Below are 26,131 nucleotides of genomic sequence, written 5' to 3' on the forward strand. Positions count from 1 at the left end.
GCTTCAGGCATATCCAAATGGAAGGAGGCCCAATGGCAGACTCAGGACATGCTGGAGAGATCTCTCGTCTGTAGAAAAATATCTATAAGTAATAACAGTATCCTAACTAAATCACTATATGCATTAAAATAGTTTATTTAAGCTGAAGTAAATGTATGAGATTCTAAGCTCTTTCTGTACTACAGTATCTTCTTACTGGGAGTCTGTATTTCTAAATGACAGGTTCCCTCTGGGTCCTTTTCACTCCCACTTCCCTCCTGACTCCTCCCCCTCCTGCCCCCTTACCCTCTTACCCTCCTACCTCCATACCTTCTTAGTTCTTACCCCTGTTCTCTTCGGTCCACAGCAAGTCATGAAGCTGAATTATCAATCAGACCTGTCAGGCGTGGAGAGCCATTTGGGTATCATGAAAGTAAGTAACCCTGTGCTTCATTCATATGTTTTTATTAAAGTAATATTTAAATAAAGTAAAATAACTATTTGGTGAGAACATGCTCGAATTTAATTCCGCAAACGGTCGTGTCGTTAAGGGGAGTATTAATGGCAGTAAACTGCTTAGTTGGCTCTGTTAGCCCAGTAGTGAAAATGTGCATCAGTCGCTTATTCCAGAATAATGATAGATGTATTCAGTTTGAAAACGTGTTTGTAAATAAAGCTGATTTTAAAGTAGACGTATTAAGTAAGTGATTTAGCTGTTATTAATGTAAGCCTGCTAGTGGTTTGTTCAGAGTGTATCCAAAACAGTAAAAGGAGAAAACATTACCCGCAGCGAACTTAGAGTAGTCCCGTTACTATCACCCAGCGTTATAGAAACTAAATGTATGGCTGTCCGCTTTTTCCGTGTCATAATTTATTTTATTTTTATTTGTGAATGTTATGTGTGTTTCTGTTAGTGTACGGCTATGTTTAACAGCGCTTAAACCAATTCCGAAAATAATTTGCGTGAGACTGCTGTCAGAAGTTTTGGTATCAATGGGGATTTACATATTGGACGGCACGGTGCGACACTGCGCGGTTGTCTCATGCTTCTTTATGGTTCCTCTCCTGGTTCTATGTAGGCTATGTGGATGGCTGAAAGAAATAACTATTCATAAATGACTTTTTTCAGTTACCAAAGCTACTACAAACATATAGGGGCGGAACGGCGGCGCACTAAGACTTGTTGCCGAACACCTCCGGGACCAGGGCTGGAGTTTGAGAATTCTGGCTGCGCGTGTGCAGAATGCGCATGTCCTCCCCGTGCCGGGTCCCCCACATTTCATGTTAGGGTGATTTGGAGTTGCCAAATTATCTGCGTGTGTGCATCGGCGTAGGAGAGTTTATTGGGGGTGGTGGGAACTCAACTTAATTATTTAAGCAAAAAGGTCTATTTATAGTGGGGGTAAATGAAGCGAAATTAAATATTGCGGGGTACAATAGCCCATGTGTTTCTGTGCCTTCCGATCGCTTGGCTCCTTGCGCCAGCTGTTTCTGGGATTGGCTCCGTACCCCCCGCTACCCTGAACGGGTCAAAGCGGTATATCGAAATGACAGTGACAATAATGAATGAATTAATGAATGAATGATAGTGACACATTTGCTCATCAGAAATACTCATTAATTGTGTTGTAGGCTCTTACAATTAAGCTAGATTTGTATATACGCCTGTAGCTTCCGGGAAAAGTTCCGGATCCGAGCGACGCTGAACAGGACATGCGGGTACAGAAAATGTACAGATGGATATGTATGGTATAATTTCAGAATTAAATGCACAGAACGGGGTACGCAAGGTGTAAAAACCAAAACTGGATGAATAAATGTGCATTTTAATAATAATATAGGCCTACCAGACCACAGACATACATTTTAATTAAAAATATTAATGAATGTGAATGTAAATACACTCTTATTAAAACAATAGGCCCTACCTATGTTTGTAGATTTTTTTCTTGATTATTCTGTTTTGAGTTAAGGAAGAACACATCAATTAAAGTTACAAGGCATCATTGACGTTTGGAAAGGAGGCTGGCTTGGGTATCGGATAGTGCTGAGTTCTGCAGCGGAGTTTAAACAGTACTAGCGAAATAATTCCTTGAGTGATGGGGATCATTGAAGAGCGTTATTCGAATTTAATCTGTATTGGGTTAGAATATTTAAAAAGTAATCTGTCAACTTGTTCAGCAAAACGTTATCAAAAACAAGTTAATTTTAACTAAGAACAGCATCACAGACAGATATAGCAGTGGTTAAAGTTATACAGTTTGAAGATTCAGTGCAGAAAAAGCACCCGGGTGGTATTTATGGTACATAGGCCTACATTAAAATAGGCTAGCACTAGCTGCTGGCTCATATATTTTACATTTAAATAAAGCTGAGGGGCATCTTGTTGTGAATCAGGAGTGGAGATGGACGGTGTTCGTTAGGTAATATTTTTGGAATGATTTATGTGATTTGTGTTTTCATGTCCGTGTATGTGTTTTCATGTCCGAATATTTAAACAGATTCGTTATACAAGTAATGTATGGCGAGGGAAAATGTAATAATTTCACAATTTTTTTATTTCAAATGTTCCTTTTAAAGATGTTAAAATTTGAAGTATTCTTGAACATACAGTGTTAGATGAAAATGCCTTGAATGATTTCATTCTTCTACAGGGATTGTCATCATGTGCATGGATCTAAGGTGAACTTATCAAACTTATTGTTTCCAGGCAATTTTGATACTAATAACGAGGCAGTTAATCACATCCTTTCACGTAATACCTTTTGTGGACTGTCCTCCTCCTTGTTTTGAGAACACCACATCTTAAATAGTCAGATACTCAGATTGGATTTCCAGAAGAGCAAAGATTTCTCCAAACAATTACTAATAACCATACAATATTCACTCATTCAAACAGATGTATCCTGTTTTTAAACCTGCGGTGGGCGGCGGCCCGTCCTGCCGGGGGACGGGCTGGGGGGCTGGAACTCCTCCGGTGTGTGGGGGGCCGTCCGCCGGGGCGGGGGAGGGGGGGGTTGGTGGTCCCGGTTGGTGGGGCCCTTCGGCCCTGGACCCGCCTGCCTCGGTGAGGGGTAGCGGGTGGGGCTGGGGGGCTCGCCGCCCGTCCTCCCTCTGTGGGCCTCCCTGTGCGGGGGTTGGCGCCCCCTTAGTCCCTCACGGGCTCCTTCTCGGGTTGGGCGGGTGGTTGTCTCGTGGATGCATGGCTGTGGGCCCTTGTGCCGGGGGGGCGGTAGGGTGGCCTCGGTTGCCTGGTTCTCCTGCCTTCGCCTTGGGCCTTGCGGGGGGGGGGGGGCGGGGGTGATGTCGCCTCCCCTGACGGCATTAAATGCCAGCACATCCAATGACAAATCAGGTCACACCTACACTTGCACATGCATACAAGAATGGTTGAGCGATCAATATCATTATTATTATTACTTTTTAGGGTATGTTATAGATTTAGGAATTGAAATATACATATATAACGGTACGATCACGTGTATGTATGCTACATATGTATAATACCGATTTGTCACATTATTAATTATTATTATTATCACTGATGTTGTTATGATTTTTGTTGTTTGATGAGTGTTATGTTTCTTATGGTTGTTTGTATTCTGTATTCCCCTATACTTATTTTTTTCCATCCCAGCTACATTATTAGTGTTATTATTTCTGTATACCTTTTTTTTTTTCTCTCTCCCCCTCTCCCCATGTTGATTGATGTCTGTTATTGTTACGCTTGTTGTTTCTGTATCCCCCCTGTTTTTCTTTTTTTCCCCTTTTTCCACGGTACTGGTGAGTTCAGAGCGGCCACAATCTTTGCTCTTGAATGTAATGTAAAATAAAGTTGTCCTCCGAAAAGGGCGGGTGGTGGTGGGCAATAAAAAAAAAAAAATATATATATATCTCACACTGTTACATTAAACTATCATGAATACTATAAATGGTGAAACATCCCAAAACACATGAAACTTTAATGTGAGTTAATTATGAAAACACATTTGTTTATATAGTTCATCGAAGAGAACTAAACATTTTTGCTTGATAACATCAAGCTCTAAAACACATTATGTACAGAAAAGTCTTAGGCAGTCAAAGAAAATTATGTTTATATGATCTTCATGTTGGAATAATGTCTGTCAGAGTATGTCAGCTTAGCCATATCAAAACATCTCTTAAAGTCACCCCAGTATGTCATGCCCCGATCGTCCGCTCCTCTTGTGTGCCACGCCCATTGTATTTAGTCCGCGTTTCCGTTTATTTCCCCAGTCCGGTCATTGTAATGTGCTTCCTGTGTTTGTCCTGGAGGAGATGTCCCTGCCCGGAGACGCGCACCAGTCTAGGGAGGTGCGCGAACAGTTAAGGCGGCTGAGACGCGGGGTAACGGACGCTAAATTAAAAAGGGAAGCCGCCGCCCTCGGTTTGGCAAACGGTCCTCTGGCTGAACTACCGGAGGTGCCCCAAACGCCGCCGCCCGTTGTTGGAAGGCAAAGGAAAAGGTGGAGAAACCACAGACAGGAAGACACGCAGGAGGTGTGTCTGGGGGCTGTCTCTGTCTCCGCTGCTTCCTTAGCCAGGTATCGGGAGGACCCCCTCCCTGTTCTAAACCCGACAGTGTTCGCACCTGTTACCGCCTGCCCTGACTGTCCACCCGCCGCTTCGCTGCCTGCGTTTGCAGCTTGTCCCTTTTCCGGGACGCACCTGGTCCTTAAAGGAGCCAGGTCCGTTTGGGACTCCATCCCGCGGGTCCCCAAGCTCCCGAACCGGGCGGCGCCCCCAGAGGCACCTGTTTCTCCTGCTCCTGTGGCGCCCCCAGAGGCGCCTGTGTCTCCTGCTCCTGTGGCGCCCCCAGAGGCGCCTGTGTCTCCTGCTCCTGTGGCGCCCCCAGAGGTGCCTGTTTCTCCTGCTCCTGTGGCGCCCCCAGAGGCTCCTGTGCCTCCTGCTCCAGCTGCACTGCCCCCTGCTGGCCTGGAGTGGGCGCACCCTGCCCAGTCCCTTGTGCAGCCCCCTCAGCTCCCCGTGACTCCTGTGCTCCCCGTGACTCCTGTGCTCCCCGTGACTCCTGTGCCTCCCGCGGCGTCCCCCGAGGTCCCCTCAGTGTCCCCCGCGGCTCCTGCTCTGGCGCCCAAGGCCCCCTCACCCGTGGCTCCTGCTCTGGCGCCCCCTTCTGAGGAGCTGGCCCTGGCTCTGCCTCAGTCTCCCCGGTCCCGGCTCCCTCGGCCTCAGTCTCCCCGGTCCCGGCTCCCTCGGCCTCAGTCTCCCCGGTCCCGGCTCCCTCGGTCTCAGTCCCCAAGGTGGTCCCTGACAACCTAACCCCCGCTCCTTCCTCCACAATGGAGTTGGAGGAGGAGCTGGAGTGGGACCCCTCGGGGACCACCCTGACTGTGCCTGTGGACCCCCTCGGGGGGTCACCCCAACCACCGGCACCTCATCGAGGTGATTCACGGCCGGGGTCCCACTTCTCAGTCTCCCGGAAAGGGAGGGGACACAGACGGCGGGGTAGACTCCCTGGTGCCCCTCCACACCCCCAGGTCCCATCTCGGCGGTTGGCCCCGGTCTCACCCAGGGCTCCGGGGCAGCCGACCACGGCCCGACCGCCGCCGTCCCGCCCGACGCAACACAGTATTTGCAGCAGTTATCCAACATGCCAGTGTATTTTTTGACTTGATCACTACCACGCCTCGTATGGTTAATCGGTATCTCATTGGATCAACTAATTAAGTTAATTAGTTAAGTGAGCTGGTGGTGAAATTTAATGATCCATGGAATGGCTGAGGTGACCCTGAGGAGAGGTTTGGGAACTGAAGCGGTGTTCATCTAGCCATCCAACATATCATCTTTTTTGAGAATGGAAGAAAATGGGTGGGCAGTGGTGGCTTGATGGTTAAGGAAACACACTTGTAATTGAAAGATTGCAGGTTTGAATCCCCGACCAGCAAGGCACCACTGAAGTACCCTGAGCAAGGTACCGCCCCCAAGCACTGCTCCACGGGCGCTGAATTATCCCATATGCACTAAAGTCACATATGGGTTAAATGCAGAAAACACATTTCATTATTGCGCACTGTGTGTTGACAATTACCTCTGATCTCTAAATTCTTGCTACTTTTGACTTTGTTCTTAATTTGCATACGTTCTAATGTTAAATTGTTTATTTTTTTTCTGAGCAAGTACACATTACTACCCAGATAAAGCTATACATTTTTCCTTTGAGTGCTTAAGATTTTAGCATTTAATAAAATATGTCAGGTATCTGAAGTTCTGATACTTAAAGTCAGAGCCCGTTGTGTTACATGTACTGTTATCTGTCAGGTCTTGTGAGTTTAGTGATTGCACTTATCTGTTAATGACAGACAGGAAGTACTGATGTTTCCTCTTTTTTGTCAGTTATTTGCTGTGTTAGGCATATGTTATTCTCACAGTTACCTATTCATTCAGTTGGCTTTATTAAGGGTAATTTAGTCTAGTAATGATTACTTTGTTATTAAGAATTCTGCTACATGGGAATATTTCTATGCTATGAATTTGAGCTTTTTCTCTGTAGAATCAATTTAATTTCTAGGAAAAAGTGCATGATTTATCTTTAGAGTGGTTGGCATTTGTAAAGCAGCCAGTAGCAACAGTATTTATAAACTAATATGGTTTGAAACCATGTTTTCAACAATATATGACCATGCAGACACACACGCAGACACTGAGCATATCATGTATACTGAGTGTCAAGATGGATGCTTGTTACAAGATATGTCTTATATAGTGTCATTAATTGAAAATAATATGTATATCATATACAAAGTGCTGCAAATATAACTTTTTTTTATCCATTACAGAATGAACTTACGATGTTTCATCTTGCGTCTGCTGAGATTCAAGTGCCTCCTTCTTTCACTGGCCATCGTATGTCTTTTCAAGTTTCTTGTCGTCCACAAAAAATACTCTGCTAAAGGTGGCTTACTCATAGAACCATATGGAAATGCAGAAAATAACTCCAGAATCCAGCTAAAGAAATATGACATTGATTGTTCTGCAATCTATAAACTGGACCCGATGGAAGTTGGAAAGTCCTTAGAAATCAGGCATAAAAACATTATCGATTTGGAAGATGACGATATTGTCAATTTGACTTCAGACTGTCAGAGTTACAAAGAGTTGAGAGGACACATGCATAAACCATTATCAGACGAGGAGAAGGAATTTCCATTGGCTTACTCTTTAGTTCTGCATAAACGTGCTTCCATGGTAGAAAGGATGTTGTCTGCCATCTACATGCCTCATAATATTTACTGCCTTCACTATGACCAAAAATCTTCAAAGACATTTATTGCTGCTATGGAGAACATAGCCAGGTGCTTCCCCAATGTTTTTATCGCCTCCAGATTGGAATCAGTAGAATATGCCCACATAACAAGGCTTAAAGCTGACCTCAACTGTCTGTCTGACCTTCTTGGGTCTGTAGTCCCATGGAGATATGTCATCAACCTGTGCGGCCAAGACTTCCCTCTCAGGTCCAACTTTGAGCTAGTGGCAGAGCTGAAGAAACTGCAGGGTGCCAACATGCTCGAGTCGACCCGTCCCAGTAAACAGAAGAGACAGCGCTTTGAATTCCAGCACGTTCTGCAGGACATCGAATTTGATTACAAAAGAATTCCTGTTAAGACGGCACAGACCAAAGCGCCTCCACCGCACAGCATCAAGGTCTTCGTGGGAAGTGCCTACTTCATCCTGTCACACGAGTTTGTGAATTACATCTACGACAGTCAGCTGATGCATGACTTCTTGTCCTGGTCTGCAGATACCTACTCACCAGACGAACACTTCTGGGCCACGCTGGTGCGAGTGCCAGGGGTACCTGGTGAAATCCCAAGGTCCGAGCCCGATGTCACGGATCTGATGAGTAAAACGCGCCTAGTAAAGTGGGTATACTTGGAGGGGTCACTGTACCCCCCCTGCACTGGCAGTCACATGCGTGCTGTGTGCATCTATGGGGCTGCAGAGTTCCGCTGGCTCCTTACTTATGGGCACTGGTTTGCCAATAAGTTTGATTCTAAAGTTGATCCTGTTATTGTTCAGTGCTTGGAAGAAAAACTTGAGGAAGCTCAACGACACTGGGTCAATTTGGCGTCAGAAAAAACATTTTGGAGGTATATCTGAAGTCTGTATACAGTAGTTGTACTGGAAATAAATACAAATTTTTTTAATTTTCCATGTTTTCAGAACGGGAGAATTACTTTTGGTTAGTCTATTTTTTTTCAGTCTATTTAAAAAAAATACAACATCACATTCACCCCTGCAAAATCAAAATGGATAACACATGAGTGTGGCTGGTTGCCAAGACAAACATGCACGGTGTATCCAAGCCAAGACTTTTAATATTAAAGATATAGTATGTACTATAAATATTAATATTTAGGCCTATATATGGTTTTATGTGATCCAAATAATTTTCAGTATTGTTTTTGCCTTGCGCGTCATCTGTGAGTTTGTGCAATCTTTCAGCAAGCTCCAAAAACATTTCCATTTATTTTTTCATGGCTAACTTATAAATAAAACCATGAATTTGCAAATATGGAGGGGTGACTGTACTTGACTCCTGATGTAAAGGTACGTCAGTGAATAGAATTTGAAAGTAATATTCATAATCAGCTGTTAAGGGTATAACAGTACACAAAAATTATAGTTCGATACGTACCTCAGTTTTGAAGTCACGGTTCCGTATGTTTTCGGTACAGCGGGGGTAAAGGACACAAAACATAAACTGCTTATTTTTTCTTTATTAAACAGAGGTTTACTGAACAAAGTATGACTGTCTTTCTTAAATAAAAAGTTTTAAAATGTTTTATTTACTGCTACAACATACTAATAAAAATAAAATAAATATCCATTAAGGTGTAGATTTAGAAAATTAACTGAACCTGTTCTGTGCTGTATTCACATTAGCAGCTTTCAGCTTCATATTAGAACTGTGCAACACATATATTGTCTCAAAAAATACAAAGCATTACAAAATAAATATCCATTATGGTGCAGCATTTAAACAAATACCTGTACTTGTATTCACATTAAGAGCTTCCAGATTCACATTCGGACGTACACGTGCACGCATAGTGACGCCGCTTCATCCGCCCCTTTCCGAATGTTGCTCGAGGGAAATGCAAAGGTTCTGCATTTGCTGTATGCGTTTGGTACATTTGTGTACCTGACCGAAAGGCCCCTACCGAAAATTTTCGGTACGAATACGTGTACCGTTACACTCCTAATAGAAGTTTTAATTACCAATGTTAATGTAAGCATATTATGGCTTATTATTTTAAAGTGTTTACAAGTTTGAAATAGTATCGGGGTATCAGTGGGTGGCCCTGTTAGCTCACACCTCCAGGGGTTGGGGTAACTGTCTCACCTATGTTCTATGCAGGTGTGGATTCAGCAGTCATACCCATGCAGTTAGGCTAATTTCTATGATGAATACTAAAGTATGTTCAACTATAAAATAAAATATTAAATAATCATATAATAACTCAAAAGTTGCCAGTAACATGCATATCATAATGTATAATGGGTGTAATTGGTAATCTTACCCTCAGAATGGAACTTAACTAAGAAATCGCTAATTTCTTGCCAAGGACAATGAAATTGAGCCTGAAATACATGGAATATTGTTTAAAAGGAATATATTTAAAAGGAATGTGTTGTTTGTACATTGACAGTGGTTTTGTGTATTAAGTTATTGGTTTAGACTGTTTTTTTTTTACTTATTTCAATAAATGATCTAAGTCATTAACTTTGTGTTTTGCATGTTAACTTTTAACTTTGTAAATTTGCTGGTGATTGACCAAACCTGGAAGTGCTAATTTAACTGTATATGAAGTTCAAAGCTGAATATTGTTATTGAAAAATCAATACGCCTATATACTTTGTATCTAATTTGTTTTTGTGGTCTCTATGCCTGGTTCTTGTTTTCATTTTTACTCCTGTGGTTATGCTGTTCAGTCTTAGCTCAGGAATTCTAGCTATGTCTCAGCAAGGTTTTTATCGAATAATGCCGAATCTAAAACTAAAATGATAATAAAAGAATTTTGTTAATCAAAATTAAAACTAAACTAAAAGCACGAGGCACAAAAACTTCACTGAATGCAAATGTGAATGCAGAGTGTGAAGCTATTTTGAGTACAATGCAAGCTTTAATAAGGGCAAGGTGTCGTGGATCTAAGCAGTCCAGTCTGTGGCACACAACTTATAGGAAAGCACCTAGTTAATTTAATTACACTTTAAGTTAACACCACAAACTTGTTTATAAAGAGGCTGAGGTCAGCGACACCATGAAAGAAAGTGGGACTGAAACAGGAGGTAGCATTGAAACTGAAGACATCCTGTCTCTCCCGGAATTTCCATGAGTCTCCCACAAATTGACAGCAGCTCCCTGACATCCGTGAGTAATGTCCTGGAAATCCGTTGTTCTGCTAATCCGTGGCGGTACAATTAGTCAGAGAGACATTGTAGTGCTGCAACCCATGCAGGCGGCAGATTTTGCTAACATTTTCTCGCCCCGGTAGACAGAGCACCCCTCTACCCTTAGCTCGGCAAACTTTACTGGCAGTACCCCAACGTCACCCCCCAGCTAGCAACAAGCAATTTTTAATACCATGATACTGTCCGGACATTGCACTGTGGTATACGGTATGGTAAAAAACAACAGTATTCTGGAATTTGCTGAGCGGTCGGCGGGTTGAAGTATTTTCGAATGGCAATACCGCCACCCTAAAAAATGCCCTCCCCTCCAGCTGGTTGTCCCTCATCCGCCTCCCTGAAATCAATATGCGTAAGGTGGGATGTCTGAAACTAGAGCGATTATTTTTATCCAATAATCAAGCGATTTTTTATCCCTGAGAATTGCCTATACAGTATTATTGCATACCACAAAAAATGTAATAATCTGTATATTCACTATAGAAATGCATTTATTTTATTAAACAAGATGAACTAAGTAACAATGCTTCCCTAGTTTTCCCCTCCATCATGGGCCTCTGTCACAAAACTGGTTTATCAAATACAGGGTTAGAACATAAGTTTCTGCTTAACAAAACCAAACAAATGCTATCCATGATAAACAATATCACAACACTGACTACACCGATTAGCCATAACTTTACATGAATAAATATTAATATTGACATTGTGTAGGCCCCTTGCATGTCTGCAAACCAGCGCTGATCCCTTGGGAAAGTGGCCTGTGGTATCTGGCACCAAGACGTTAGCAGCAGATCCTTTAACTCCTGTAAGCTGTGAGGTGGGGCCTCCATGGATCGGATTTGTTTGTCCAGCACATCTTACAGATGCTCTATCGGACTGAGATCTGGGGAATTTGGAGGCCAAGTCAACACCTTGAACACCTTTTCATAATCCTCAATCAACAATTTTTTGCTATGTGACAGAGCACATTATCGTGCTGAAAGAGGCCACTGCCATCAGGGAATACCGTTGCCATGAAGGGTGAACTTGACTTGGTGTAACATCCACATGAATGCCCGGGCCCAAGGTTTCCCAGCAGAACATTGCCCAGAACATCACACTCCCTCCATTGGCTTGCCTTCTTCCCATAGTGCACCTTTCTATCATAACAGCATTAACTTTTTCAGCAATTTGTGCTACAGTAGCCTGTGAGATTGGACCAGTGGGGCAATCCTTCACTCCCCACATGCATCGATGACCCTTGGGTGCCCATGACTCAATGGTACTGACCACTGCATACCAGGAACACCGCACAAGACCTACCGTTTTGGACATGCTCTGACCTAGTTGCTTAGACATTACATTTTGGCCCCTGTCAAAGTCACTAAGACCATTACGCTTGCCCATTTTTCCTGGTTCCCACACATCAACTTCAAGAACTGACTGTTCGCTTGCCTAATATATAATGGAACCCTTGACAGGTGCCATTGTAATGAGATAATCAATGTTATTCACATCATCCGTCAGTGGTTTAAATGTTATGGCTGATCGGTGAATATTTGTATAAGACATAACAAGCCCTGAGCTGTGGGCAATGTAGAAGGAGCCATGCAGCCATGTAATAAATTAGGGAGTTTAAATCTCTTTGAAATCTGCCGGATCCCCCTCAAAATTCATTTCTGGCAACAGACCTGTGTATAAAGTGTTTGTCTGGTGAGTGAAAGCCTACAAGGTGCAGAGAGGAAAATCCTGGTGAAGGTTTTTGTATAATCACCAAATTGCTTTTTGGTGTAATGTTTTTGAAAGTCCCTCTGGGATCTGGAAAAGGCCATCAGGGATACTCAGTGCTCACATTGATAATGACTGAAATACCCAGATGTGCTAATTAGGCAAAGCAACTCCCCTGGCTTCCCCAGTGGTGATTTTTTACCGGACTTCCATTCAAATCCTGCGGTGTGTATAACAAGTACCAGTTCATCTGCTATGAGGCTCTGTTAAAGTGTGGCCCCCTCTGGGTCCTTGGGACTCTGGTTGGATGGCAGCCTCACCTAGGCAAGGCCCTGTGAGCATGGTGGCCTCCTCTAGGCAAGGCCCTGTGAGCATGGTGGCCTCCTCTAGGCAAGGCTCTGTGAGCACGGTGGCCTCCTCTAGGCAAGGCCCTGTGAGCATGGTGGCCTCCTCTAGGCAAGGCTCTGTGAGCACGGTGGCCTCCTCTAGGCAAGGCCCTGTGAGCATGGTGGCCTCCTCTAGGCAAGGCCCTGTGAGCACGGTGGCCTCCTCTAGGCAAGGCCCTGGGGGTGCTGCGGCCTCATCTGGGTAGGGACCTGTCAGCACGGTGGCCTTCCCTGGGCACGGCCCTGGGGGCACAGTGGCTCATCTGGGTAGGGACCTGTGAGCACAGTGGCCTGCCTCCCTTCAGGACCAGGTGTGGAAAGATGTGTGGAGGTGTGGAGGGCTTGCCATACACTCTCCAACTCCTGGGTGTCTGACATGGGGGAAAGCAAGGCTAGTCTATCTCCTACCTCCTTGACGAGGATTACAAGAAAATGAGACTGACAGGTGGCTGGTTATCTCCAGATGTCCACCAAGAATACATGGAGGATGGACTATTCTGGCCTGGAGACCTGGAACAGGCAACTTAGATTGAATGGGTTCCTCTGCTGGATTCCCTGCCCATGAAAAATATTCAGCTAACTTTAATTAATTAAAATTTATTTGAATATAATGCCTTTTACAAGAGTTGCCCCAAGGTGTTTTACATAGGTGTGTTGTGCTACATTACATTATTAAGACAGAATAATACAAAAACAGGGGAAAGGAAAGACAGAGAAATGAAAGAAAGAACAAAGGTAACAAAAGTATGGAGAAACAAAACTTCTGGGGGTCCAAGGTCATCTGGCTGCCTAACCCTCCTTAAGCCCTGGCCTAGTCCTTCCTGACAGCCCCTGGCCTAGTCCTTCCCGACAGCCCCTGGCCTAGTCCTTCCCGACGACCCCTGGCCTAGTCCTTCCCGACGACCCCTGGCCTAGTCCTTCCCGACGACCCCTGGCCTAGTCCTTCCCGGCGACCCCTGGCCTAGTACTTCCTGACCACCCCTGGCCTAGTACTTCCTGATGACCCGTGGCCTAGTACTTCCTGACAACCTGTGGCCTAGTACTTCCTGACAGCCCCTGGCCTTGTCCTTCCTGACAGCTCCTGATTAAGTCTTTCCTGACAACCCCTGGCCTAGTACTTCCTGACAGCCCCTGGCCTTGTCCTTCCTGACAGCTCCTAATGTAGTCTTTCCTGACACCCCCTGGCCTAGTCCTTACTGATGACCCAGAAGTACTGAAGATGATGAATAACATTGCGGTGATGTGGATAATAGAGCTCATCGGCATTACATGGAAGAAGAGGGTAAACTGGGAAGAAAGAATACAAAGCTCTGGTACCTTATAACTACAGAAGTATTTTATACTCCAGGTTTGTCCTGTACAGGGGTGCTGCAAAACACTCTTTCTGGTGGTTGAACATCAGTTCAGAAAACTTCCTTTGGACTTTGTAAAGGAAAATAAAGGAAGGTGAGAGTGGTACCCACTGACCCACCCGATTCAGTCAGTTGTCATTAGATTTTGTCAGTTGTAATTAAATTTTAATAATTATTCATATCTTCTATGACAGTAATGTTTTATAATTTTACCTATTATCCAACCTAAGAGCAAACAGCACAGTTTTTTGTGTCTGTAGTATATCTTAGTCAATGCTTGATTAATGTGCATCTCGTGTTTGGAGTAAATCCCATACAAAGCAACCATCTACACAGCCCATGATGTTACAGATGCCATTTGCTTTAGTTACAAGTAGGGAGTACAATGTGTGTTGTCTTTATTGATATTATCAGCTGTTGTGTCAATAAGGATATACTGTAGGTTTGACATATCATACTGTTGGTTTATGATTGGTTTTGTCTATCTTCTGAATGTGCACAGCCACATGAAACAGCTAAGTCAGAAATGAAGAGAGAACCATGACACAATTTCCTACTCCAGATCCAAACTGCATGAGAAGTAAAATTTCTGTTCAAATGTGTTCCTTGGAAATGAGGACAGCTCCTTGTTTTTTTGTATGGAAATAATGTTGACGTATCATTTTGATCAACTTCTCAAAAATACAGACAGCTTGGCTTCAGAATCTCCATTACGTCATGAAATGCCAGCGTGGCTGAGGCTGCCAGAATGCTCATTTCCATCCCAGAATAGACAGATGCAGCACTGTGTACCCGGCCCCGTGCCGTTACCTCAGAACATAACTCTCCCACACAAATTTCCAAAGACTGAGCCAAGCATGGTATCAATGCTACGGTGAGCTGCTTCATTGGAGATTTTACCGTGTTGCTATAAGCAGACTCTGCCTTTCCTATGTTTCTCTGTGTCTCTGTTACCGTGTGGAATGCGGGTATTTAGTGTAGCCCCCCCCCTAGCCCCAGGGTGGAAATATGATACAACAGCAAGTAAAGAGATGGGCACCAGGCAAACAAGACCGATTCTGTTCACAAGCTGTCTATGGCATCAAATTAGAATTTCTTACAGTTGCATTATTGATTATCAGTACTGTACATTCTGGATAGTACACATTGATCTTTTAGTTCAGTATTTGTAAGAATAAGAATAAAGTTCATTCTGTGCTTAAGCAGAAGCCAGTGGAGTAACATATTCGCTCCTATTTTAATTCTTGCTGCTGCATTTTTAATCCACTGTAGGAAATAGTGCATTCCCTGAGAAAAGAATATTTTGATAGTCTAATCTGCTTTATTTATCATTTCTGTATTATGTCTTGAAAAGTTGCGAAATATGTAATTTTGACAATTTTACTAAGTTACTAAGTTATAGCCCTACAATTTAATTTGATGGTTATTAAAGGTAGTAGTAGATTAAAAGTTTTGATCAACTCCACAAGTGATATTTCAGTCTTAGGAGTGATTAATCATGTGTTTTAGCCCAGTTACATGGCCTAGAGGCAAGATGGAAAACTTCTACCAAATATCTGTCGGTACAGCAATGTGTATATTAAAATGACCTAATACTACAAATTAATCATACTTAAGTCAGAAAAATGCTCTCCAAAACCAGTGATGTACAGAGGTCTGTATGCTAAGAGAACGAATGTTGGGAGTCAGGTGATATCAAACATCTGTGTCTCTAGGGTGCAATTGGTTTGTGTGCTCGGCTGTTCGCTGAGAGGTTGGTGGTTCGAGCCTTCCTGGGGACGACCCCTCCATCAGCTAATTTCCCCTGGGTATATACTCTCTCTCTCTATATATATATATATATATATATATATGGGCTATTCCATCGAATGGGTGCCATTTCCTTGTTGTGACTCTTCCAAATGAAACTTAATTTTGTATCTTTTTTCAACTCTAAATCTAATAACACACATATTTAACTATTCAATGCATGTATTGGTCAATCTCAGGCAGCTTTATTTAATTTTGTACAAGGTTTCTAAGCCGAAGATGGTTACATTTTTCTCAGTCCTGTTACCAAAACTCATGTGACATTTAAAAAGCATGTTTAAAAGCATGTCAACTAATTCCTTTGATTTTCCCTCAAGAAAATGTTTATTTTAGGGCTGTCAAAATTAAACAAATGGATAGATGATGGACCAAAGATAATTTGAAAAAAGTAGTTTATCTTGATTTGTTTTAAGAAAAGTAATCAAATAACAGGATCTGGGTAACAGAGACATGTGCTTGTGTGTGTGTGTGTGTGCGCAAGCGGGTTTACCTATAATAGGCTATAATATAATATAATGCCCCCATAATGTGATGAATATCCGTCTTTTTTCCTGGTCCCCATAAGGGAAGACTCTATTTTATAAAAATTGGTGACTGCTATGAAAAAACTAAAAATGCAAAAACTCAGGCAGGTAGGGGTTAAGGTTGTCATAGTTAGCGTTAGCATTTTTCCCATTGAAATGAATGAGCGGTCCCCATAAGGATATGTTTACCCTACATATGCGCACGTGCATGTGTGTGTGTGTGCGTGAAAACAAACTTGTCTGTCCTTTTCTAAGAGATCCTCTCTAGTGTGGCCCAGAGCTCTTTTTCGATTTCCATAGCAACACGTGACTTGCCTCAGGGGTGGGATGATACACAAAACATCCTCAAAAAGGTACCAAAGCATGTCTTCACTTTCTGGCCAGAAAAACATGTTGACCCAAATTTTGTGCAACGGACCTCAACATGTGTTTCACTTGTATCTATGATGATGCCAGGCTATAGGTCACCCTCGAACTTCACCATACACCATTTGCCAATAACTTCAGGACTTTGCCACTGATCTTCCATGGCTGTGGGAGCCGTCTGTTGATGACTGAATGTGAAATGCTTTGCATTAAAGCAGTCACAGGCTAGGTTTTATTTTGTTGTGCACAAGCAGCTGACGTCCCTGTATGTCAGTTCTCCTTGGGCAAGGGTCACTGCCTGATGCATCCGCATGGTGGAGGGAATAGGTGGCACATCATTGGACATCTTCAAACCTGCTTCCTCTGCTGCTTCCTCGCTGACAAAAAACAACATGATTGTTGTTTCTGCCTTTTGCAACACAGCATCTCTGCAGCATTAGGAATGTCTGTCCCTTTGCTGACCAGACTGTCAGCCCTCCTCTTCAGGGCTCCTCCCACACCATCTGGGGCACCCTTCCCATGGCTCCCCTCTAAGAAGTTCCACGTCCCAGCAGTGAATCCTCTTCTGAACAGCTCAGTACAAAACATGAAACAATTCCCTCACTGTCTATACTGAGTGCATTGGGCCATCACTGTAAAAATGGATGGTGGAGACCTCTAGATGTGCAACCTGCATGTCATTAAGCACTGGTGACAAGTGCTGCCAAATTGCTGGTGGGCCCTTTTGTCTTAAGGGGGACACTGTGCAGAAGGTCATCGGGCGGGGGGATGCATGCACATAAACCAGAGGACTCTACTCACTCCTGTTACTGGCACTCAGTCCTGAGTAACAGGACTAAAAGTAACAGGACTGAGTTTTTAGAATAGAATTAGCAAAAGCATGAACTATAGGTACATGGTGGCTATGCTAATAGCACGAGAACACTGAGCACATTCTAGTGATTTACCAAAAATTTGTATTATAAATAGATAACATCTAAGAATTAATTTAGGCATCAGGACAGAACATTGAGATTGACCTCCTCAGTCATAGTTAAAATATGATCAAATATACAGAAAAAAGGAGGGAACTTACTTTTGGTCTTCCCATGGCCTTCAGATGATCCAACTGATGCAACTTCCTTTTGATCATGTGACTTGTGGAATGTTCCAAATTTTTCAGATGGGGTAATGTGTTAGGGTAACAGGACTGAGCAAAAACCTAGGGACACAACTAAAATTTTAAATTAAAACTTAAATATTAAGGGTTTTCTTATGAAAAAAATATTTTCAAAGCATAGTTGGGATTTGGAGTCACACAATAATGCAAAAAAAAATACATATCTGAAGGATTTTAATAATTGTATTTCAAGGCAAAGTGTATAGTTAGAGAGCGTGCATTGTAATAACACAAAAAAACTGAGAAAAAAGGCCAAATTTGGCATAATTTCACACAAAACTCAAAAACTGGGCTGGACAAAATTATTGGCATCCTCAACTTAATATTTTGTTTCACGCCCTTTGGAAAAAAAACAACTGAAATCACTCGCTTGTTAAACCTATCAACTGGAATTTTCGACCATTCTTCTTTTGCAAACTGCTCATGGTCTCTCAGATTTGAAGGGTGCCTTCTCCCAGCAGCAATTTTGAGATCTCTGTTCAATCAGGTTTAGATCCAGACTCATTGCTGGCCATTTCAGAACTCTCCAGCACTTTGTCTTCAATCATTTCTGGGTTCTTTTAGAGCTATGTTTGGGGTCATTGTCCTGCTGGACCACCCATGACCTCTGACGCAGACTCAGCTTTCTGACATTGGGCCCAAAATCTTTTGGTAGTCTTCAGATTTCATGAGGCCTTGCACACAGTCAAGGCATCCAGTGCCAGAGGCGGCAAAACATCCCCAAAACATCTTAGAACCTCCACCATGTTTGACTGTAGGTACCGTGTTCTTTTCTTTGTAGGCCTCATTCCACTTTCTGCAAACAGTAGAATGATGAGCTTTACCAAAAAGCTCTACCTTGGTCTCATCTGTTCACAAGACATTCTCCTAGAAGGATTTTGGCTTCCTCAAGTACATTTTGGCAAACTCCAGTCTGGCTTTTTTATGTTTCTGTGTCAGCAGTGGGGTCCTCCTGGGTCTCCTGCCACAGCATTCAGATGTCGACGGATAGTTCGAGCTGACACTGTTGCACCCTGAGTCTGCAGAACAGCTTGAATTTGTTTAGAAGTTGATTGGGGCTGTTTATCCACCATTCGGACTATCCTTTGTTGCAGTCTTTTATCATTTTTTCTCTTCCATCTACATCCAGGGAGATTAGCTACAGTTCCATGTGTTGTGAACTTCTTGATTGTGTTGCTTACAGTGGGCAAAGGAACATGAAGATCTCTGGAGATGGACTTGTAATCTTGAGATTGTTGATATTTTTCCAGAATTTTTGTTCTCAAGTCCTCAGACAATTCTCTGCTCTTCTTTCTGTTCTCCATGCTTAGTGTGGCACACACAGACACACAACAGAAAGGTTGAGTCAACTTTTCTCCATTTTAACTGGCTTCAGGTGTGATTGTTATATTCCCAGCATTTCTTGCCACAGGTGAGTTCAACCGAGCATCATATGCTTGAAATAAATTTACAATTTACCCACAATTTTGAAAAGGTGCCGATAATTTTGTCCAGCCCATTTTTGGAGTTCTATGTGAAATGATGTCAAATTTATGATATACAGTATATATATATATATATATATATATATATATATATACACATACACACACACACACAACCACTTGCTAGTGCATTACTGCTAGAGGAGGTTAATGTAATCAATCAATGATATGAGATTTTCTTGCTAATAAAGGTACTGAAATGGTGAACATACTGCAAACTTATTTGTTAGCAAAAAATATTGTGTATTTTTAGTGAATGTTAAATGAGTAACATGCAAATGAAGAAAATCTCTTTTGTGTGCAAAAGCAAGTGTGTGCAAAAACATTTGAGTGGTAGTGTGTGTGTGTGTTCTTAACTATATACAACTCTGGAAAAAATTAAGAGACCACAGCACATTTTTTTGTTTCACTCATTTCTTAATTTATGTGCAAAATGCAGCTTGGTTCTTCTTTCATTGATGAAGGGTTTCCTCCTTGCTTTATGGGACTTCATACCTGTTTCTGATCCAAACTGTCCTAGCAGTGCACCTACACTTAATATTTCCCGTTCCTTTTGAAGGTCACTTGATGTCATCCTCCGATTTATGATAAGCCGTCAGATAAATTAGCGGTCATCCCTGGGATTAGAAAGTCACTTCCGCCGTTTAACTGACTGGTTTCTGGTCGTTTCCAGTGTCTCCTGCTTCACCTTATTCCTGTTTACTGCTGTCTTAGAAATTTGAACCTGGAAGCATCCTGCTGCTCAGCATAGCTTCTGCCAGCAGAACCAGGATTAAACTTGAATTTAAAAATGCAGATTTTTTATTCAAATATGGAGCGGTCTCTTCATTTTTTCCAGAGCTGTATATTAGATGACAACAATTGCTGCTAAGGTTGCACAGGCCATGGTGATATATGTAATAATTCATTGACACCTTAACTGCATGTCTTTGGATCGTGGGGGGAAACTGGAAGCTCTGGAAGAAATCTACACTACCGCAGTGGGTCATGCGAACTCTGCACGCGCGGAGTGGGGGTGAATGAATCTAACTAACAACGCTGGATGTGGGAAGACATTCCATTAATCATATGAGTAGCTATTTAGGGCGGCGCTTTTATACTTTGAACTTGAAGAATATTTCAAGCATTTTTATTTGGTTTGACTTCTTCTCCAGTCATGAACATTCTGCAGCCAGATCACTGCCATCACGGCATGGCAAAAAAATGCACCGCATGCGTGAAGCACCTTGGAGGAGGTCGGCACAATACTTTTAATATTAAAACATTAATGAAAAAGACAGGTTCGAGTTTCCTGTCGTGCGAGATCCTGTCATGCGAGATCAGAAGAGATAGAGAGAAAAAGGACAGGTGGTGAGGGACTGCCGGTATCTGACTGGATGGCCAGGTGGTCGATGTGTGGGAAATTCATGCCTGAAGTGTATAACTATGGGTCCTACCCCAGCAACAAGCAAATTCTACCTCCAGTACATCCTGCATACGTATACATTAAGTGTTTTTTTTCTGTAGTTAATATGGAATATGGAATATCTAAAACTCAAAATGTAATAAATATATTTATAACTAAATAAACAGACAAACAAATAAATGAAAGGCCGCATTTAATTGGTTATTGAAACACCTATTTGTTAATTTATTTATTTATAGATACCATTATTAATTTAATTTCATTTTGAATATTATGATGTTCCATATTCCATAGGTTAAGTATTTTTGGTTAGTTATTGTTTACCATGTTTGTATTTCCTGTTTCCTTTTTGAATTTATTTGTCAATATGGTCTGCAGTCAGGGCTGCATGGTGGCACTCTGGGACCAGGGTTCGAGTCTGTCTGGCATTTGCATATTCCTCCCCTGTCGCTGTGGGGTTTTCGCTCTGTATTTTGGTTTAAACCACCCCCCATGAATTAGAGTTGCCAAATTGTCCATAGGGGTGAATGTTCCCCACCTTGAGCCCATAAGCTTTGGACCTGCTGGTGTTCAGATCCTCAAGCATCGGAAGAAGGGATGCTGTTGGATGTCGTTTATCACTTTATCACTGGTGAAGTACGGCGTGTCAGAGCATGCTTTTCCATTATAGTGACTCCCAGGAAACTGAAGCTGCTGACATTCTTCATAACTTTCCCACCAGTGCCGATGGGAGTATAAGGGGCCGTCTGCTTCCTGGAGTCAATAACCAGTTCCTTAGTCTTGCTGAGGGAGGGTGTTTTCTGACTCTAACTTTTCTTGTGGGCTGTCTCATTGCCACTGGTCATTAGGCCCATTTTGGTGATGTCATCAGGAAACTCAATGAGGAAAATTCCAGATTAGTTATGGACATATATCTGGACATGCAGTCACAAGGGAGGGGTGAGTATGGTCACAAGGGAGGGGTGAGTATGGTCACAAGGGAGGGGCGAGTATGGTCACAAGGGAGGGGTGAGTATGGTCACAAGGGAGGGGCGAGTATGGTCACAAGGGAGGGGCGAGTATGGTCACAAGGGAGGGGCGAGTATGGTCACAAGGGAGGGGCGAGTATGGTCACAAGGGAGGGGCGAGTATGGTCACAAGGGAGGGGCGAGTATGGTCACAAGGGAGGGGCGAGTATGGTCACAAGGGAGGGGTGAGTATGGCAGGGGGCTGTGTATGCTACCTTGTGGGGTGCCTGTGTTTATTATCATGGTAGATGAAATGTTTCTACTAATTCACACTTACTGGGGTTTGCAGTTGAGGACGGCCATTCATACCCACTTTCAGAAATATTTGCTGGGTCAACTGAAGTATATATACTCCTAATCAGCACAACAATCCCTGGGGTCCGAAGTCATTTGGTGACAGTGCATTAATCACACACTATCTGTTGCTCTTGACGTAAGCACAGGATTATTAGGAAGCTAATCTGACATTTCTGAGTGGAAAAACAGAGTGTGCATTAATTGAGTGTCCTGTATGTAACACTGGCATGGAAGTACCGGTATGACATAAATATCTGATTTTTAAACCGTTAAAGTGTGAAACTGTGGAAAGAATATAGCCTTATAGGTGTCAGTGGTCAATGGCATTTTAACTCGGAGGACAGTCCTTCTCAAAAGGAACAGAGATGCAGACAAGAGGTTTTGCAGTGTTACACAATGCAGGAGTTACTCTGGACGGGAAACTCCACTGCAGGTATTCCTTGTCTCGGCAACTGATGAAATAACTATGGTCAAATGTTTGGGCTTCAGTGTCAGTAAATTATTGATACTAATGTGCCTGTGAATAGAGCAGCGCATGTGGTAGAAACAAGGTTTTGTGTAATTCAGTCCCTACATTACTGGGGTGTCCCTTAGCACGAGACTGCCCCAAGGAGCAGGCTGTGGATGGGTGCCACATATCTCCGCTGTGATACCAGGGTGGGACCTACACCAGGACACATGGTAAAGTTGCATCTAAGCTCTGGTTTCACACTCTACTGAGGAAATATGACCTCTGTCATTTCGAAAGAGTGCTGATATATTAATATGTTGTGCCATATAATCAGGTGGCTCTGACTTTTAATTTATAATTGATTTTCTGATTGGACAGAAGGAAGTACTGAATATCTTAAAAACGAATGAATGGGTTAATTGAATAGACAAGTAGAATGAGCAGTTAAGTACTGTTGAGGTAAAGGTCACCCAAAAGCAAAACATAGATTAATTGAGGAAATACCATTACAAAATAACTCAAATAACCAGAAAAATAATGTGGTACTATTATATTATATTATTATAAGGTGTACTATTCTAAAGGTAAAGCATGTATGCTGTTTTAATTGAGCGGGGGGGGGGGAGGGGGGGTTGGTAAGGATTAGAGTTGCATGAGCTTCTTAACTGGATCAGTAACATGACCTGTTTTTATGAAAGTAGATCTGTGAAGCCAAGACGTATAAGCAATCATCTTATCTTACGACTTAATTTTTACATCTCTTCACAATTTCTTTCAGTCACTATATTTTTATTCTGCACATTTTTTCATTTAGGATTGTATCAGTAATGAAATTTGAATTTGAATAGAATGTTTTAAATTGAAGTACTAGAAACATGAATACAATAAAAGCATTTAATAAACATCCCATAACCATCCTGCTTTTTCTTTCCCTGGAATTTCCTCACTTCTCTAAAGCACATCTCAGTTCAGGCCTGCAGTTTATGATATTAAAACACAATGACTGATTGGGTATCTAATTGTGGATCGAATTTTAAATATTTTATGAGGACTCTCATGGGTGACAATGGCATTCATAGTACAGTGAGGGATAAAAACACAAATGTTGGCATTTATCAGTATTTAAATGACTGACACAACCAGCCGCTGAAAACATGATACGCTACCAAAGTAAAAAGCGGCTGCAATTCAGCTCAAGTGCAGAAGCAGTTTTCTGTCAAACTACTTTTCCCAAATTATCTATGTTGTACAACTGAATCACTGTAGTTCTGTGGGGCATTTTCCAAAATTGCTTTTGATTTGATTTATACCAGATTGCCATTGAATAAATGAGTGTCCTGTTGAATTTTTTTTTCTACATTTATAAATAAATCCAATGCCATATTTTACTACTCAGTTTGTCACCAGGAGAAAAAAAAATCATATATGTATTATTTTTTGCTTCTTTTGTCACTAATGCCTTCTAAACTGCCACCCATTCTGCTGATAATGTTTGTTGCAGGAGATTGAATAACTGTGTTAATTATGTTTAATTAAATATTAAATATGTTTAATAGTACACATGTGCCAGCAATAGGCTTAATTAGACAGTTCCTCCAATTAATATTATGGGTGTCCACATATTTTTGGCAACGTACTGTATCTAGAATCCATTCAATATCCATATGAGCAATTTCACTGGCATCAGAAGCATTTTGAATGTGGGGGGGACACACTGGCATAAAACTAATATTATGAATAATTATGAAATGTGAGGGGGACGTGTCCCCCTCAGATTTAATGGCGGCGACGCCCCTGGGCAATTTAGCAACCTCAGTTCACCTCAGCATATTTTCATTCTGGGGGTGGGAGCAGAATACCCAAAGCAAAGCCCATGATGACACAGAGAGAACAAGCAAACCTTATTGAAATCACAATAGCTAAACAAGCTTATGTTTCAGAAATGCTGTGTACAATTTCCACAAATACATATTTTTTGACAACTTATCTCAGCAGATCATTTAATGGTGAGAGGGGCCCTTATCGAGCCCCCTTGGCCCAGTGGCCGGGGGCAACTGACCCTTCTACAGATAAGAAAACAAACAGGAGCAACTACAGGAAATAAAACAGAGTGACACGCTGCATAATGACATTTCGGTCAGCGATAGACCATTCATATACAGCAGTGGTCCCATAAGGTGGACCTGGTGGAGCTGAAAAATTCCTGTCGCCTACTTAAGGGCCCTCATGTGTTTGTGACGATGCTCTGCTAGTCTTATAAGGTGTAGCACATACAATTATGTACAGTAAATTTCACTGAGTATATAAAACATTCACCTGACTCATGTACATTAATATATATTTCAGCCCCCAAAAAGCATGAGAGGGGAGGGGTTGTTTTTTCCACTTTATTGGGAAGAAAGCACTCTACCTGCTTTCGAACAACAACAGAAAGCGTGTTTTTTTGAAAGGGGTGTAGGATTCTCAAGGCTGTGACCTTACACAAGAAATACTGAAACAACACCAATCTCACTTTTTTAAATGAGATTATTTCATAAAGTTTTCTTTTTGAGCTTCCAGTGAGCTATAGTTGAGGCAGGTGGATGTAATAGTGAATGATAATTTTTTTGCTAGCTGTGATTTAGAAAAGCTGGTATTATGGACCAAGTATAAACATATAGAATGGGCTAAAAGTAATACAAAATGTTTCTCTAACAATCGCACAAATATAAAGTATACTTTACCCACTCGGACATATACAAGCTCTGTCTATACACCTACCATCTAGAAAGTAAATTTATTATATAATTACTTACACTTATACTGTATTGTTCTTGTCTTCGTGTCTATGTGTGATTGTGCAGTTGCAATGTGAGCAATTTCCTCCGGGATTAATAAAGTCTTCTGATTCTGACTTATGTTGTGCTAGGTTAAATGAAATTCCCATGTTTTGTGTTTGCAGTGAATGTGCTTGACTTGAAATAGATTCTTCTTTGTGTCATTCCAATTGAAATTGCAATTCAACATCCTGCAGAGTGTGGTCAATTCAAATTCCAATTCATGAATGGAATGGGGCACAATTCATAAATGCTGAATTTTGTATACTTCTGATGCCAGTCCACCACAGGCCACACATACAGACACACGCAAATTTATATTAATTTTCCTTAAAAACAACCTGTTTTAATACAGGCTACTTAGATCTCATTTCAGAATTTGAAAAGAGCAATATATATGAAGAATATCCTGAACTCTGAAATTGAACAAAATAAATGTCAACACTGTTAAATGATAATGAATCCGTTGTTCATTTTCCATATGTTAATCCAGTCTAGGGTTACGGGTAAACCTACAGCTTATGGCCATGCTGACCTCAGCTGACCCTATACACAAAGCAGGCCATTGCCTCAATGGGAGACCAGAGCAATGAAGCTTCTCAAAGTAACATTTTTTATACCCCATAGCACAGTTATTAGTGTGTGAGTTATGGACACAGATGTCATGTCAAATATCAGATCCTTAAAACCTCTGTTTTATTTTCTTGAGCAGATGCATGATCAAATTCAGTAACAAAAACATCAACACAGGTCTCTTACAAACTTTTCTTGCCATTCTACTGCCACAACTTGCACTTCATCAGTTTTGGAGAGTACAAGAACCACTTTTGTGAACATAAAGATTACTGAAGCTATTATTGGGGTTTTGAGGCTTAAACAGATATTTTGGATTAGACCTGATCATTATCTTGGAGGATTATATGAACATTTAAAT

The 26,131-nt window shown here is 42.0% G+C and overlaps 1 protein-coding gene across 1 annotated transcript; it reads left to right on the forward strand.

The window, feature by feature from the left end:
* The first annotated feature begins 312 nt into the window (after positions 1 to 312).
* Positions 313 to 9,883, forward strand: LOC111856527 (beta-1,3-galactosyl-O-glycosyl-glycoprotein beta-1,6-N-acetylglucosaminyltransferase 4-like). Its single transcript, XM_023836560.2, has 2 exons — positions 313 to 412; positions 6,798 to 9,883. Exon 2 carries the CDS (start codon positions 6,799 to 6,801, stop codon positions 8,116 to 8,118), a length of 1,320 nt encoding a protein of 439 aa, XP_023692328.1. The 5' UTR covers positions 313 to 412; position 6,798; the 3' UTR covers positions 8,119 to 9,883.
* The last annotated feature ends 16,248 nt before the right edge of the window (positions 9,884 to 26,131 follow it).

This window comes from Paramormyrops kingsleyae, chromosome 2 (genome assembly GCF_048594095.1).
Source record: "Paramormyrops kingsleyae isolate MSU_618 chromosome 2, PKINGS_0.4, whole genome shotgun sequence".
In the NCBI taxonomy this organism is placed as follows: Eukaryota; Metazoa; Chordata; class Actinopteri; order Osteoglossiformes; family Mormyridae; genus Paramormyrops; species Paramormyrops kingsleyae.